The sequence below is a fragment of the Ostrea edulis genome, chromosome 7 (assembly GCF_947568905.1).
Source record: "Ostrea edulis chromosome 7, xbOstEdul1.1, whole genome shotgun sequence".
NCBI classification, from domain to species: Eukaryota; Metazoa; Mollusca; class Bivalvia; order Ostreida; family Ostreidae; genus Ostrea; species Ostrea edulis.
Window position 1 is genome coordinate 41,258,113 of NC_079170.1, and position 14,140 is coordinate 41,272,252.

Here is a 14,140-nt window from a genome sequence, read left to right on the forward strand (position 1 = left end):
TATATATATATATATATATATAACAGTACAGTATATTAGATATAAAATGTGTGGCTATTTGAGTCGAACGGCAAAATTTCATTTCTTTCAAAACTTGAAATATACAAAAACACATGTTGTACACAAGTATAGTAACTATCTAAGAAAACCTTAGCAGGAAATAACCTGTTTGAGAACACATGATGCCACTGTAATGACCCATTTACGTATTTTAAAAATAAATCAATATTCCAGGAATGTTAGTGTTTTACATAGCATGCAAAATGGAAATGTATGTTCTGTGCAAAGTTTATGTAAAGTAAACAAAAGGAATGAAAATGTATATTACGTGTGTAGTAAACCAACAGTGATTAGATAATTAGAAAAGTTGAATAAGGAACTCGCAACAATATAATCTTTATTGATAAAGATTATCATAACAACTGTATCTATTAAATATAAATAATTTCAAGTCTTTAATTTTGATAATTATTCTAACTTGCATTCCACATCTAATAATCTACTCCATTTACATGATAATAACAAAGGCTTCACGACGGCTGGAGATGTGTACTCCTCCTGGACACCTGGTACCACATCTAGTGCTTCCAGAGGTCCGTGGTGACCCTGTTCTCGATTTGTATTGATCATGAGTGTTTGAGAGGTATTTCCATGTTCTTTATAAAAAATATGCTTCTTTTGAAAAGAAAACAGATATTGTCACATTTGTGTCAAAACGGAAATCGCTTCCATTTTAGTTACCAATCTTGTGTGAATTAGAATATCCATAGATCTTATTAGACTAAATATGAATCATAAATCGTTTTAGGATTTACGAAATCAGAAATCGCATGAACACATTTTAAACATACCAAATTATAAGGATATAAAAATAGACAACCTAGCATTGTCTTTGAAACAACCCAACGTGTATCCATATTAAATTAATAAATGTTAATTTGGTATATACATACATAAAGATATACATACCTAAATACCAAGAATAAAACGTGAAAGCTTGAAAGATTATTTCCAATGTGGTCTTTGATGCATGGATGTTGACGCTAGGAGGTTCCCTTAGGAAACCCACGAGTCCAAGCGGGCGACAACCATACCTCTCACATACATGTGTAAAACCACTGTTGATCACGAAGACCGAAATCGGATCGTAACAGCGATAATCGAGAGAGCTACCTCTGCGATACCCAAATCATTTTTGACACGATGATGTATACATAAGCGTCATCTGCTGTGAGGAACTAAATCTCGGTTCAACAAAACAGAAAATCTATCCAAAAGATGAGCTCATCATATTTGGCAGGCGAAAACATACTGCTGTGTTATACTTTATGTGGATCTCGTGTCGTAATGTTACTTTGCATTTTTGTCTAGTGAGCATTGAAAACTAGCACTTATCATGGATTTAGACAACGCTAATCACAAATAAAGAATATTCTCATAATAAGGGAATCGCCGCTATTATAGGTCGTAGCTGTCTACGCAAAATAAGAATAAAAATGTAGAACCCCTTTCGTGTTCATTTTTGGAAATTAAAAACAAATTAGTGATAGATTGATATAATGAAACGCTTGTTGGTATTTACAATTACTGTGAACTTTTTAAAACATACTTTCCAGAGTAAATATCAATTTCAAAGTTTTTCGTGGGATTTGATAGACTATTCATGTTATACGACTATATATCAGCCATTCAATATGAGGAAAAGATAAGGTAAGAATGTGAAAGGTATTAAAAGAATTAAAAGTAAAATGCATAGCGGTGTATTCTCACTATATAGTGTATCAAGAAATGTACAAATGTACAATATTCTGTTAAATTATACAATATACATTCATACATATGTCTTTCGAACTGTTACCATGTGGTAAATTTCACACAAATCGAGTAAGTGGAAGTATCACCCATTTTTTGCCGTATCGCAACCACCTGTAGAAGTAATCTGCATGCAATCTTCATTAATCAGATCGTAGACTGAGTTAAACTGTGTTTGTACGTCTACCTCCTGTAATTGTGAACTGCGATGTGTTTTATAAGTTCGAACCACATGAATCATGAATATGATAAACAATAACCCAACAAGAGTCGATCCAAAACACACGATTGGGACGATGACAGGAAAAGTTGACTTTTCCTCACGGAGAAATTTATTTGATATTTCTATTGACTTCGCGTGAATGGTATGTGACGTCATGTGAGTGGTGTATGTACTTCTCTCTAAAGACGCTTCCTTGGTTTGGATATTGTTTGTAGTTGACATTCGTCTGTTTCTATGTTCAATGGTACTGATGTGTGATTTATCAAACAGAGGAGTCGTCCACAGCGTAGTGGTCACTATCAACAATAAAAAAATAAATTAAGATGGCATGATCATTGCTCACAAGTTAAATGATACAATTTGTTATAATATAATTCAAACCTTGATGGGGACATTCTCCTGTTATATGGTGACATAATCCCTGACAATGTCGAGGACACGTTTTCTGGCATTCTCTTCCATGAAAATTATCTTGACACTTTTCACTGCAGTTGATACCAATGAATCCATTTGGGCATACTATCAATAAATGTCATGAAAATGAAAAAGGTGGAGATAACAAACGGTGATCAATCTAAAAAATCCTACAAAGAAAAACAAACAACAACAAAACAATGAGAACAAGGCAGTCAAAGATCTCTATTTACGCCGGAAGTGGGATCGGGTACCTATGAGAAGTGTATCCCTTGATTCGAGATGTGTCCAGTGGGTAATGTCTCTATTTGATATCAATTTATCAAGAGTATTGAGTGCACTGCGATATGTTTTATAAGTTTGAATCCCATGAATCATGAATACGATAAACAGCAATCCAACAAGAATCGATCCAAAACACACGATTGGGACGATAACAGGAAACGTTGACTTTTCCTCTCGGTGGGGATCCGGATTAGAATAGGTCCTCATTATACATAGCTTTCGTAAGAAGCGACTAATTGAAAAAAGAGTGAAAGAGAAGTAAAAAATCCCAAGAGGGACGAATCTTTGAACCGGTTTTTAGTATCCGAATATTCGGTATCATAGCGTGTACGTCATATCCTCTAGCTACCGGTCGTGCTAACATTGTGATTAGGACGCTTACTTCGCAACCGGAAGGCCTGAATTTTATTCTTGATGGCGAAAACGCGTTACTCGTAAGGAGTTTAACATTGGTGTGGAGTTTTCTTCATCAAGCTCTAGGATTTAAAAGTCAGAGTTGCAGATCCTCGTATGTCACCACAAAAACGGAAATCCCGGTTTACAGCACGTATTTACACCTTACAAAATTCATTTTTAGGACTGTGAGCGGCATGTGTATGCCAGCATTTGCATCACATCACTTAAGCTGGTGACATCTCTACATGAGATACGTGAATGTGACGTAAACCTACCTCTACATTATGCAACTCATTCATATTGTTTATATAGTGCTAATATCTGTATGTCAGTTTTGTTCTGAAAATATTTCCTTTCTAAACTGTGCCCTTCTCACGTTTCTCAAAATATGTCGTTAACATTTCCACATCAATATCATTATCATTTCTAAACAAACGCCGTGGTAATTGTTGATATTTCCTTTTTGACTGTATTTTGAAGAGAGTATTCGTGTCTTCAAAAAAACAACGAACATCACTCACACCTTTAATAGATAATGCCTATCGGCCTGGCGTTAATTTCAAACGCTGTATATTCATTTGATATTAGTATACATGTAATGAAGAACGAAAGAAAATACAAAACTGGATAATGCATGGCACTTAAACATGACATATTAAATTCGCTCAGCATGTTTGCATACCATAAGAAATGACATAAGTGAATTTTCGATCTGCCGACGGAGATAGTGTAGTAACACTGCAAATAAAAAAAACGTGTAAGGAAGGAATACGAACGCCCTATCTAAACTACGATAATATAGCAGATGTAATATTTTTGTTGAAATATCTCAAAGTTCAAGAAAGTAAAAACCGAAGAAGAAAGTATGCTTGTATTTCTTCTTAAGACTTGAATTTTGTGAAAGATTGTTGGTTTTCAGTGAATGCATGTGAAAGGCATATTCTTTTTCGTTAAGTATCTGCCTTCATGGTCGGATACTCAGAGATGATCTTTTCTCACATTATCACCAGTGTGAGATAGACTTTACCCATGTGAGACAGCCATGTGAGATTTTTCTGTCTCACACTGCTGCGACGTCATTTGATTGTGACGTCATATATTTTCTATGATTTACGTTACACGGTGAAGATTTACGTTACACACTGAAGCGAAAATATTGTGTATTGTTATCTTTAAATTTTAATGTATATAGCTTTCTGTTGGACAACCTTGGATTTTTTAGTTTACACTTACAGTGTAAACCATTTTCGGGTATGCTCTTTCTGCCTATCTAATTAGTTTTTGCATCAAAGTTCAAATGAGGATTTTGATAATTTAGAATTTTCTCAAAGCTCCTAAATTTATGCACTAAACTGTAGGTAAAATGTGAGAAAAATAATCCTTCATTATTTACTAGTGTGGGATAGGGAAATTCCACCTCTGGAACAAGATTCGCTGTCTAGGACTCGGCAAAGCCTCGTCCTAGACTGCGAATCTTGTCCCCTCGGTGGAATTTCCCTATCCCACACTCGTACTAATGAAGGATTCTATTAGTCTCCCTACACATGGGTGATTTGCAGACTCAGATAGGAACCGTCGTTCATGGGTTATATGATTGATATCACTGTGAAACTTCGGTGCGTTTAAACCAATTAGCATTTCCCAAACATGTAGTTCATGCATATGGATATATTCAAACTATGGAAGAGGATTTACAAGTATGTTCATTGCAAATGGCAGTTATCGCAGTGTCCTAAAGATCCATGGCTGTTGACTATTTCAGGCTTCTTTTATTGATCATGTAAACATACTTCATCTTATTTATTCATTTGTTTTTGCATATGAAGATATGCAGTATGGAGTATGATAATGACATGTAGAAGTGTATTAACTTTGCAAAGTGATCAGTTAGAAATACATACTTTTACACTCCTTTGCAGTTGTGTTATAGTAGGAATTTGGACAACAATTCCCGATCAGTTCTCTGAAAACAGAAAAGAGTTAAATAAAATTAACAAATAGAGGATAGCATAGGATATAATATTCACATGATTTCAACTTCCCGACTGTACTCTTCCCAAAATCGATATAGCAATATAAAAATATCACTGGTATATGGTGTTTATGTCAGATCTAATTCGATATGCGAGAGCATGTTCTGTGTATGGTTGTTGTTTTTAAGAACGGCAGTCTATTGGCAAATAAGTTGATGTAACAAGAGTTTCAACAATCTTGTTTAAGGCCAGTATTTCATATATTATATGATAGTTGTAACGATCTAATTTACAATACAGCCAGTCATTGGACCATATACTGTTTTCCGTGTTCCCTACCAGTTGTTAGAACGATCTTTACATGCTAATTTGAGGAAAGATTACTCCGTTTACTTTATAAGATATAGGTTCAAGGCGGGTGTGACCTGTCAAGAGGGGATGCTTCACCGTCCTAGACACCTGACCCCCCTTCTTATATTTCTAGAGACCTGTGTTTGTCTATTCTTAATTTTCTTATTCTACATGTATTCTTTATATAATTTATGAAATCGATCATTCGTCGTTATTTTCCTTTTTATGTATAGGCATGTGTTTGGCATTCAAAATAATGAATTTAAGTTTTGAATATTTTGATTTTCTTTAATCTATTCTTCTTAATTTAGAACTGGTGATTGCTGCTTGGTTGGTTGGTTGGTTGTCCCATGTCCCGTTGAGAATCCTTCACTGATATTGAGAAATCACCAGCTGTAGGCAAAGTACCACACATTTAGACGTAGGCCTAGCGTTCAGTGCCGCAACAGTGAGAGTTCTTTAACACAGGACCTTCGTTTTAAGGCCATATTAAAAAAACCAGTGGTTCTCACTTCAAAATACGGAGCGTTTGGTAAATGAACAATAATGACCCATGTTTACGTCTTGGGTTTGACACTGCCATGACCTGCGGGGGACTCGAACTCAGGGCCTGGTGATTACGAAGTGTATGGTGATATGTTCATTGAACTAACACGACTGGTTGTAGATTTTGATCCATATCCCAAAACATATTGTTAATATAGGCCTCATGGCGGGTGAGATCGGTCAACAGGGGATGCTTACTCCTCCTAGGTACCTGATCCCACCTCTGGTGTGTCCATCTATCTATTTTGTATTGCTCATAGGAGTTATGAGATTGATCACTGTTCGTTATATTCACCTTGCATCACCTTATAATGGAAAGTGAAGTAACGAGCAGTAATCAATCCTAGAGATCCCATAAAGAATACAAAATTAAAAATAGGACAAAGACAGACCCCTGGGCACTCCAGAGGAGTGATCAGGTGTCCTAGGAGGAGTAAACATCCCTTTCGACCAGGTCACCCACGTGGGTCGTCTATAATGGTCAGATAAATTGAATAGTCCGTGGTCAAAACCAGTATGCAAAGAACTTTGCAATAATAATCATTATGTAAACTTCAAGACTGAAAATATTGGTACTACAGCAATTTAAAGAGCAATTCCCTTTATTAGATTGTGACAACGTATTATTTTGAATCTGTATAATTCACCGGTTGTTCGATTAGAATACATTTGGTTAAATAATGATACACGAATGATTATCATAATATGAAAATGATAAAAAAAATGTCTGTTCTGTTTAAATAGGCAGGATATTCTTAAATTCTTATCCTTGGCTATAAAACACAATAAGATTTGTAACACTTTGATATAAAAGCTACTTCTATAGGTGAGTGGACACTTGATTGTTGTATTAATGTTATGGTGTCAGTTTTGCAGGGAAAATTTCTGCAGAACTCCGAAAATAAATAGATCAAATATTATCAGTAAATAAGAAATTAGTTAAACAAGAAGATATATTGTGATTGTTGGAAAGTGCAAAGTGACCATGGTGTTCCCTTTGAAGCAAATGGTTGTCGAATAAGAGGCCATAGAGTCAGTCAAAGTGGCAAGTGACCAAGTTGTCTATTCACTAGGAGTCAACCATTAGAAAAGGAAACAAGTTGTCTAATGCAAGACCGAAACTAAGTAAGATCAAACCTACACTTATTTATTACTGCCAAAAAATATATCAAGGCGAGTCAACCAATAATAATGAATAAAGCAGTAAAGATGAAAACATTAAAAAAAGAAATGGGGAAATGAATGAAGCAAACAGGAAGTCAGGTATATCAATATGATGCTGTGGATTGTGTTGATATAGATACAATGTATCATTAAGATCCAACACCCGATACCTAAAAGTATCCGACCCACATAATGGATACAAGGTCAGTAGCAAAACAAAACCCACATATAATGCACTAAAATTACAAATGACTCGACCAATTAGACAAATCCTATTTACATGTACGACCTATAAGAATGGATGTGACTGTGATATCTTAAAAACTGATCATTAAACTGTGAGTAACACCAAACTGTACATTCCGTATGAAATTATGTTATAGCAGATCATCATAGCATTTTCCTTTCTTTTTTTAAAGGGCAGATACATACCGCTCTTTACAAGACGGTGGAACCCCTCCAACAGATACAAAGTACACGGTTGTCAAAAGGATTTGTAGCAGATACATGTCCTATACTGTGGTGATTCCGTTAAAAGATGGTGTCTAGAATGACGGCAGTTTACGCGTTAGAATAAAAACAAATAATTAAGTGGTTTGCATAATATATAGCAAGATGGAATTAAATCCGGGGATACAAACAGAGATAAATACAAACCGGAAATGGACTGCTCTGCTAATATTATACGGCAATAATTAAGTTTATTCTTTATCTTTCCTTATACGTTCGCGTTTTAAATAGAAACAACTATATATATAGCTACAATCTGGATTTTTGTTCCACATGAACGTTTAATTTCACTACATACATGTACACATTAGGGACACTGCACATGCATCACGTTGTAATCGTAACGAATGCGGTTTTATAACTTTTTAAAGTTGATTTCATCGTTTGTATATGTGACATAGAAAGATTTTTTGTGACATTTTGATATTCAATCATCATTGTTTTCATTTCAAATAAAACGTTTGAAAATATTTCCAAATAAACTTTACCTGTACTCCATGCATAACTTGATCTTCCATTTTCTTTTTTCGAATTGGATTTGATGTCACCCAACATCACTTTTTGCATATCAATGTACATGTATACTGTGCCAATGAAAGGTTACAAGTCATGGGATAAATTATATTTACATACCGTATAAAATTATTCTTATGTGATCAAGATTTTATCTTACTATATATAGTCTCGTTATAAATTCTTGTTTGTCAATGTAATCCGTGATTTGGGTGAAGTGTAGTCTTGTTTGGTTCATGATGATTGTTAGGCCATTCTTGGCACGCTGATTTTGATTACGAATTGATCCGTTTACCTGACCAAGGCATGGGGCTCACATCGGTCGTGGCCGGTCGTCGGGGATGCTTGTTCCTCCTGGGCAACTGACCTCACCTCTGGTATATCCAGGGGACCGTGTTTACCAATCTGGTATTTTGTAATCCTTATAGGAGTTGTGGAAACGGATCCAGTCCCTTAATGAAATAGGACAATCTTTGTCAAAATAACCAATTACCGCAATTTTTACCTCCCACAGACCGGTATTTATTTATGAAACGATGTACATTTTGTATCAATCATTTGCATCTGCTACTAACAGTGATCTGTATAGTTTTTCTAACATTCACAGTAGTATGGGTCATAATTACCCTTGATCTATACAGCAGCAGATTTTACTAGCAAAGGCAATCAAATAATTACTATTATTCATTAATAATTTACAATTGAAAGAAAATTGTAACAAAAGCAAAGTACTAACTTACGGTAGTCGAACAAAAATCCGAACAAAATCTAAACACACAAAATAGTAGTTCCGAAATCCTAGTTCCTATTATAATTAAAGTCCAAATTCATAAACTCATAGAAAATGTCTTACCAGAGCTTTTTTTATCCGAGTGTTTCAGTGTATTTATGCTAGAAATGGATTTTCTAGTACAATCTTGAAAGACAATAATGTAATCATTACCTCATCTTTCTACTAAAGAAAAGTTCAATAGCAATCTAAGTCACATGTTTCAATCGATTGGAAGTAGTACACAACAAGTAAACATGAGGCTCTAGGAAAAGATAAATCGGATGTGATATGATTTTCAATCTACACAGAGATGTTTTCCACTCAGATTGGTTACTGCACGTCAAGGATATTTTAGACAAAAATGTTCTTGTGAATTATTGGATCAGCCAATTTACCTCAATGTTTAAGAATGTATGTTTATCAACAAAAGTGAAAAACAGGAGTAAGGATGTATTTTTATGAAATGAAAATCTAACATTTTTGTATCAGCTATAGAGTTTTTAAACAAAGTTTGGATTACAAAGATTGTTTTCATTATCGCCTTGTGATCTTGTTTATTGTTTAAGTAAATTAAGATGTGTCAGTCACATGTAGATTACCAGCTGAATGGGATAGATTTTTAGCATTAATATATCTGATAGGCTATGTGATCTTTGTAATGCAAATAAAATTGGAGATGAATTCCACCTCATATTTAAATGTGAATTATCAATAATGAGAGAAAATATCTTTACCTGCAAATATTTGCAAAATTAGAAATACTATTAGTTTGCGAAATTTAATAGTGACATATTTATTCTTTTTGGTTCAGCCAAAGTTTATAGAATTGTAATTTCAATATTAAAAACCTGACATTCCTTTCACTAGCAACAACTTGTGCAATACATACTGTATGTTATTTTTTCTTCATCCATTACCTGTTTCTTATTGTCCGTTTTCTACAAGTATATGTGTACTTTCATTCCTAATGCGAGACTAAAAAGTGATGTAAGAAGTTTCAAAATTTTCAAAGTTTCATCTTCATCTTCATATTCGATTAACTTTCAAAAGCATCAGTTGTAGGCAATATATGAAATGTTTGGAGTAAACAGGGGGTATGGCAAAATTGTGTCGTGAAATGGGGTATGCAACGTTGTCACCAAAAGCATTAGATCCCAATGATTAAACCCGGATTAGTTCTAAGACAAAATTGTAAAAAATGCAGTTGTGTGATATAAACATTGCTATTATTAAATGACTTCCATAACTCTACCACTAAATGGACAACATTATAGCATATCCTTTGGGAATTTTGTTAAATACACTTTGAATTGTGCGTTATCTCTGGGATAATATCTATTTATGCCTTTTATCTTTCAGATCTGTACTATAACAAGCAAGCACCGGATGCAAGCAATAATATTACCATAAGGGGAGATTGAACAGCAATTATCATTCTCATTTCCTTTCAGCACATTTGTAATAATATTGTATTCGTTGATATTAGATATAATTGGAAAATTTCATTGGATGATTCATAGAATTAAATTGAAAAACAAAACCTTCATACATTTTCTTCTTTTCGTCTTCTATTGCTCAAAATAAATACAAACTATACTAAAATTAACACTATTCTAGACACAATCGTTTATCAAATCAAATCAGGAAATATATTCTGCAAACTTGTAAGATATTAAAAACATTGAGCACTAAAGTTGTGAGATGAGATCGGCTGTCTTGTAGGCAAATGCGTTGATATATCTATTAAAAAAAATTATGTAACAGTGTATCTGATATTACATAGAATCACATGGAATGTTATCGTCTATTTATCACCGTATGACTAATTCATGGGTTGAGAATACTTTACTTTCGTATATGACCATAACACGGGAACCCCACATCGTGACAGGCGTTAATATGTTAGTAAAACCCTCACTGCTACGGTCATGTCGCTAAACATAGGTACATGTATACATGTCTTGTACTTCATATACGCAAACAATCAATAAATACAGGGGTTTGTGTATTATCTACTCTTAATTTTGTATTCTTTTTAGGAATTGAAATATTCATTATCTTCACTTTTTCATTATAGCGGGGAATTTATTCATCATCCACTTCACAGTACTCATACTTTCATCTAATGGGAAATGTGCATCTGTCGAGTTTGTCTTAATTGATTATATTTCCTTTTAAAGCCATAATTAAAACCACTCGTACTTTACACTTCCCTGTTTACGAACCCCAAAGTACACAAATATCAGAGTTTGAACCACAATAACTGAAAATAGATAAAATCAAATGCACTAGATGTTGAATTAAAATAAGTATTGATTAATGGAAAGGTAAAGACAACGAACGGTTAACGCTTCCATAACTCAGTAATTATTCATTATTTTTCAAATCTTTATAAAAAGAAATTATTAAAAAGTTTCCATAACATTCCAAGTCAAAATGTTCACTACAGGGTGTAATCCTGAACGATGGACCCTGTATTTTTTGTTTGTGGACTTTCAAAAGGGCGGCTAATTTGGTTCCGGTCTCTCCTAGATGCATTTGTAGTTTTCTCCACAGTGGGTACATATCATTTTATACGTACAATGAAAGTTTAGCCACATTTTTAGGTAAATGCCGACAAGATATATGGACAAGAGCCACAACGAGGATCCATACATTTGGAAACTGCTTCTTTCTTCATCAAATACAACATATGGCTATTGCTAGTAGTTGCTTTAAATTTTAGGGTTGCCGTCAAATGTAGGCGATATCCTTTAATCCACGATGCAGAAAAGATGAAAAACAGTATACTTTGAAAAATGTATTGACAAATTGCAACATTTAGTGGCCAGTGTTTGGCACACTCCATTTAAAATAAGAATCTATTCCTGTGGCCAACCCGGGGGATCACTAGGCACCCATTGATTACCTCCATTTGAACTGGCACAAAGCACCCCCACTGGAAAGTGTGATGAGAACAGGCCTTTTGGTACCCCTGTCAAGAGTGAATGCCACATACAATAAGGAATTCCTGTTCTGACTCGAGCTCTAACACTATCATGTATCCCCCGGTGTACACCTTTGTTAAGACCTAGAGGGGTAAACCCAAAAACTTGTCCTTGGTACAGCAAGGATAAAGTCGGTCCCTAAGGTACCACTGAGTTGTCCCCAAATCCTCCCCAGTGCTGAGGATATATTCTCCAAAGCTTTGAGCCAGAAGTAAGAGAAATCTTCATGTATGGTAATCCCCAAATTTCATCCCTTTCCCGGAGTGTACCTACACAATTTTACCCAGATCCCCAGCAGTGCTCCCACTGGACCAAAATTCCCTTTCGCCACTTTTTCGGGGTGCGGCGCAACGCAAATAATCTCATGCTTTACAATTATTTAGATCATATTATTTTATTCATTACACTGATTTTAGCATTTTGAATCAGTTGCATTACTTAATCATATCCAGCTATCATACCTAAACACTTCTTTCTGAAATAATAAGAAGTTGATTTGTTTGATAAATTATATTATGGAAATCAAAACTCAGATAATAAATCATATATAAACTTCATGATGCTACACCCCTCAGTGAAAACATTGTGTACATTGCCCGAAATGCAGATGTCACAAAACATCAAGCCCAATTTAGAGTCGTATCTCAACCATTCCCTATTAAATTTCCGTTTTGGTATGGAAGATTTTGCAATTTGGACAGAATCGGATGTTTGAGCAGGTGGGGCTGACTGTAAAGCCAAACATAGATATCTTTTGAAATTTAGACTGACTAGGGTCAGAAGCTACAAGTTTAGTGTCAAAATAGAATGGGGTGCATAGTCTTATGAGATTAGCATTTTTATAATGTTGCGCACTGAACTTCAAAGAAAATTATTTATTAAAATTGCTATGTCCATATCAATGGTGACCGACCGCATTGTTTATGAAACATTCGAACTAAAATCAAACACATCAAAATCAAAATCTTGTAATCAACGAGCTTGGCCGCAAAAACAAACAATTTATGTATATACATTATACACAATAATACGGCCAATTTAATTACCGGTCGGTTCTGTGGTTAAGAATTGACATTAATGTGGAGATGATAACACAATAATGAATAAGACTTTAAATGTTAAACAATTGACCACAGCAGGGTACATAGCTGTCGGATGTACTTTATTACATAATCACCGACTTTTTTGCAGCCATACATTACCTGAGGCTATTATCTGGCCTTCGTGACCAGCTCTGTGTGCACTGGAGCGACGCGAGATTTCCGGTCGCACGCGTTGACTGAATAAACAAATTTTGACTGCATAAACAAACTGGCAATAATGTGTCACTGACAAAGGAAATCACAAGACAGATTTTAAAATACAATTTATTGCAAAAAGGGATTTTCGCCACTTTGAATTTTTTTTTCGCCAATTTTGAAAAAAATTCGCCATTGGCGAAAATGGCGAAGCCCAGCTCGAGCACTGATCCCCAGTTCATCGGGGGAAACAGTTAAAAAACATACAAGTATGTAAAACGGACCCAGCATGAAAATCAATAGGTATGACAATACGTGATTCAATGCAGAACGTATCAGAAAAACTGTTACAAACATTCAGCTGAAATATATACATAGTTACTGATCCAACGACAGAATTGTTGAAATCCATCACAACATTTCTAGTACCTTACGGACTACGATTGTTTTTCGATGGTAGATAATGTCGCAATAATATTCAACACAATGGATGTACATAACATTATTCTAACCTCTACTACAACAGTCCGTTTCCTTAAGTCCCGTAACGCACACAAAGCATCCCCATGGATTTGGCACAGCTCCACAAAAGCAAGAAGTCAGTCAACTCAACTATAGATTTCACTTGGTCCTTCAGATTCAAAAACAATGGCGGCAAGTACATCACTGTGAATGTTCTTTTACCTTTCTGGATATTTGAGAATGATTCACCACAACTTCCACTCCCTTTCACGTTATGCAAGCATATATAAAATCTAATGTATGTCAACTGACTGGATTACTAATGTCAACTCTAAACAAACCGATACAACAAATATTGCCTTAAAATGTTCTCAAACCGAAAAGAGTGCATTTGCCTGGTTTATATCATCCGTCCTATTAGCTTAATCATCAAGTACCTTGTTGTGTGATAAATGTCCAAAATCTTACACTGCTGTGATATATTTGCAAGATAT

The 14,140-nt window shown here is 34.8% G+C and overlaps 1 protein-coding gene across 1 annotated transcript; it reads right to left on the reverse strand.

Annotated features, from left to right (window-relative positions):
* Nucleotides 1–379: 379 nt before the first annotated feature.
* LOC125654532 (uncharacterized) lies at nucleotides 380–7,971 on the reverse strand. Its single transcript, XM_056144424.1, has 4 exons — nucleotides 7,597–7,971; nucleotides 5,032–5,093; nucleotides 2,417–2,554; nucleotides 380–2,331 (listed from the first exon to the last, which is right to left on the reverse strand). The coding sequence occupies exons 1-4, from the start codon at nucleotides 7,671–7,673 to the stop codon at nucleotides 1,898–1,900; spliced, it is 711 nt and encodes a 236-aa protein (XP_056000399.1). The 5' UTR covers nucleotides 7,674–7,971; the 3' UTR covers nucleotides 380–1,897.
* Nucleotides 7,972–14,140: the final 6,169 nt, after the last annotated feature.

Bases quoted from the DNA above. Each gene is read 5' to 3' on its own strand.
- LOC125654532 (XM_056144424.1), bottom strand. From the start codon at position 7,673: ATGTATCTGCTACAAATCCTTTTGACAACCGTGTACTTTGTATCTGTT. The intron at 5,094-7,596 runs GTATGTATCTGC...TTCTGTTTTCAG, and splicing joins CCACCGTCTTGTAAAGAGCG to AGAACTGATCGGGAATTGTT. The intron at 2,332-2,416 runs GTTTGAATTATA...TATTGTTGATAG, and splicing joins AGGAGAATGTCCCCATCAAG to TGACCACTACGCTGTGGACG.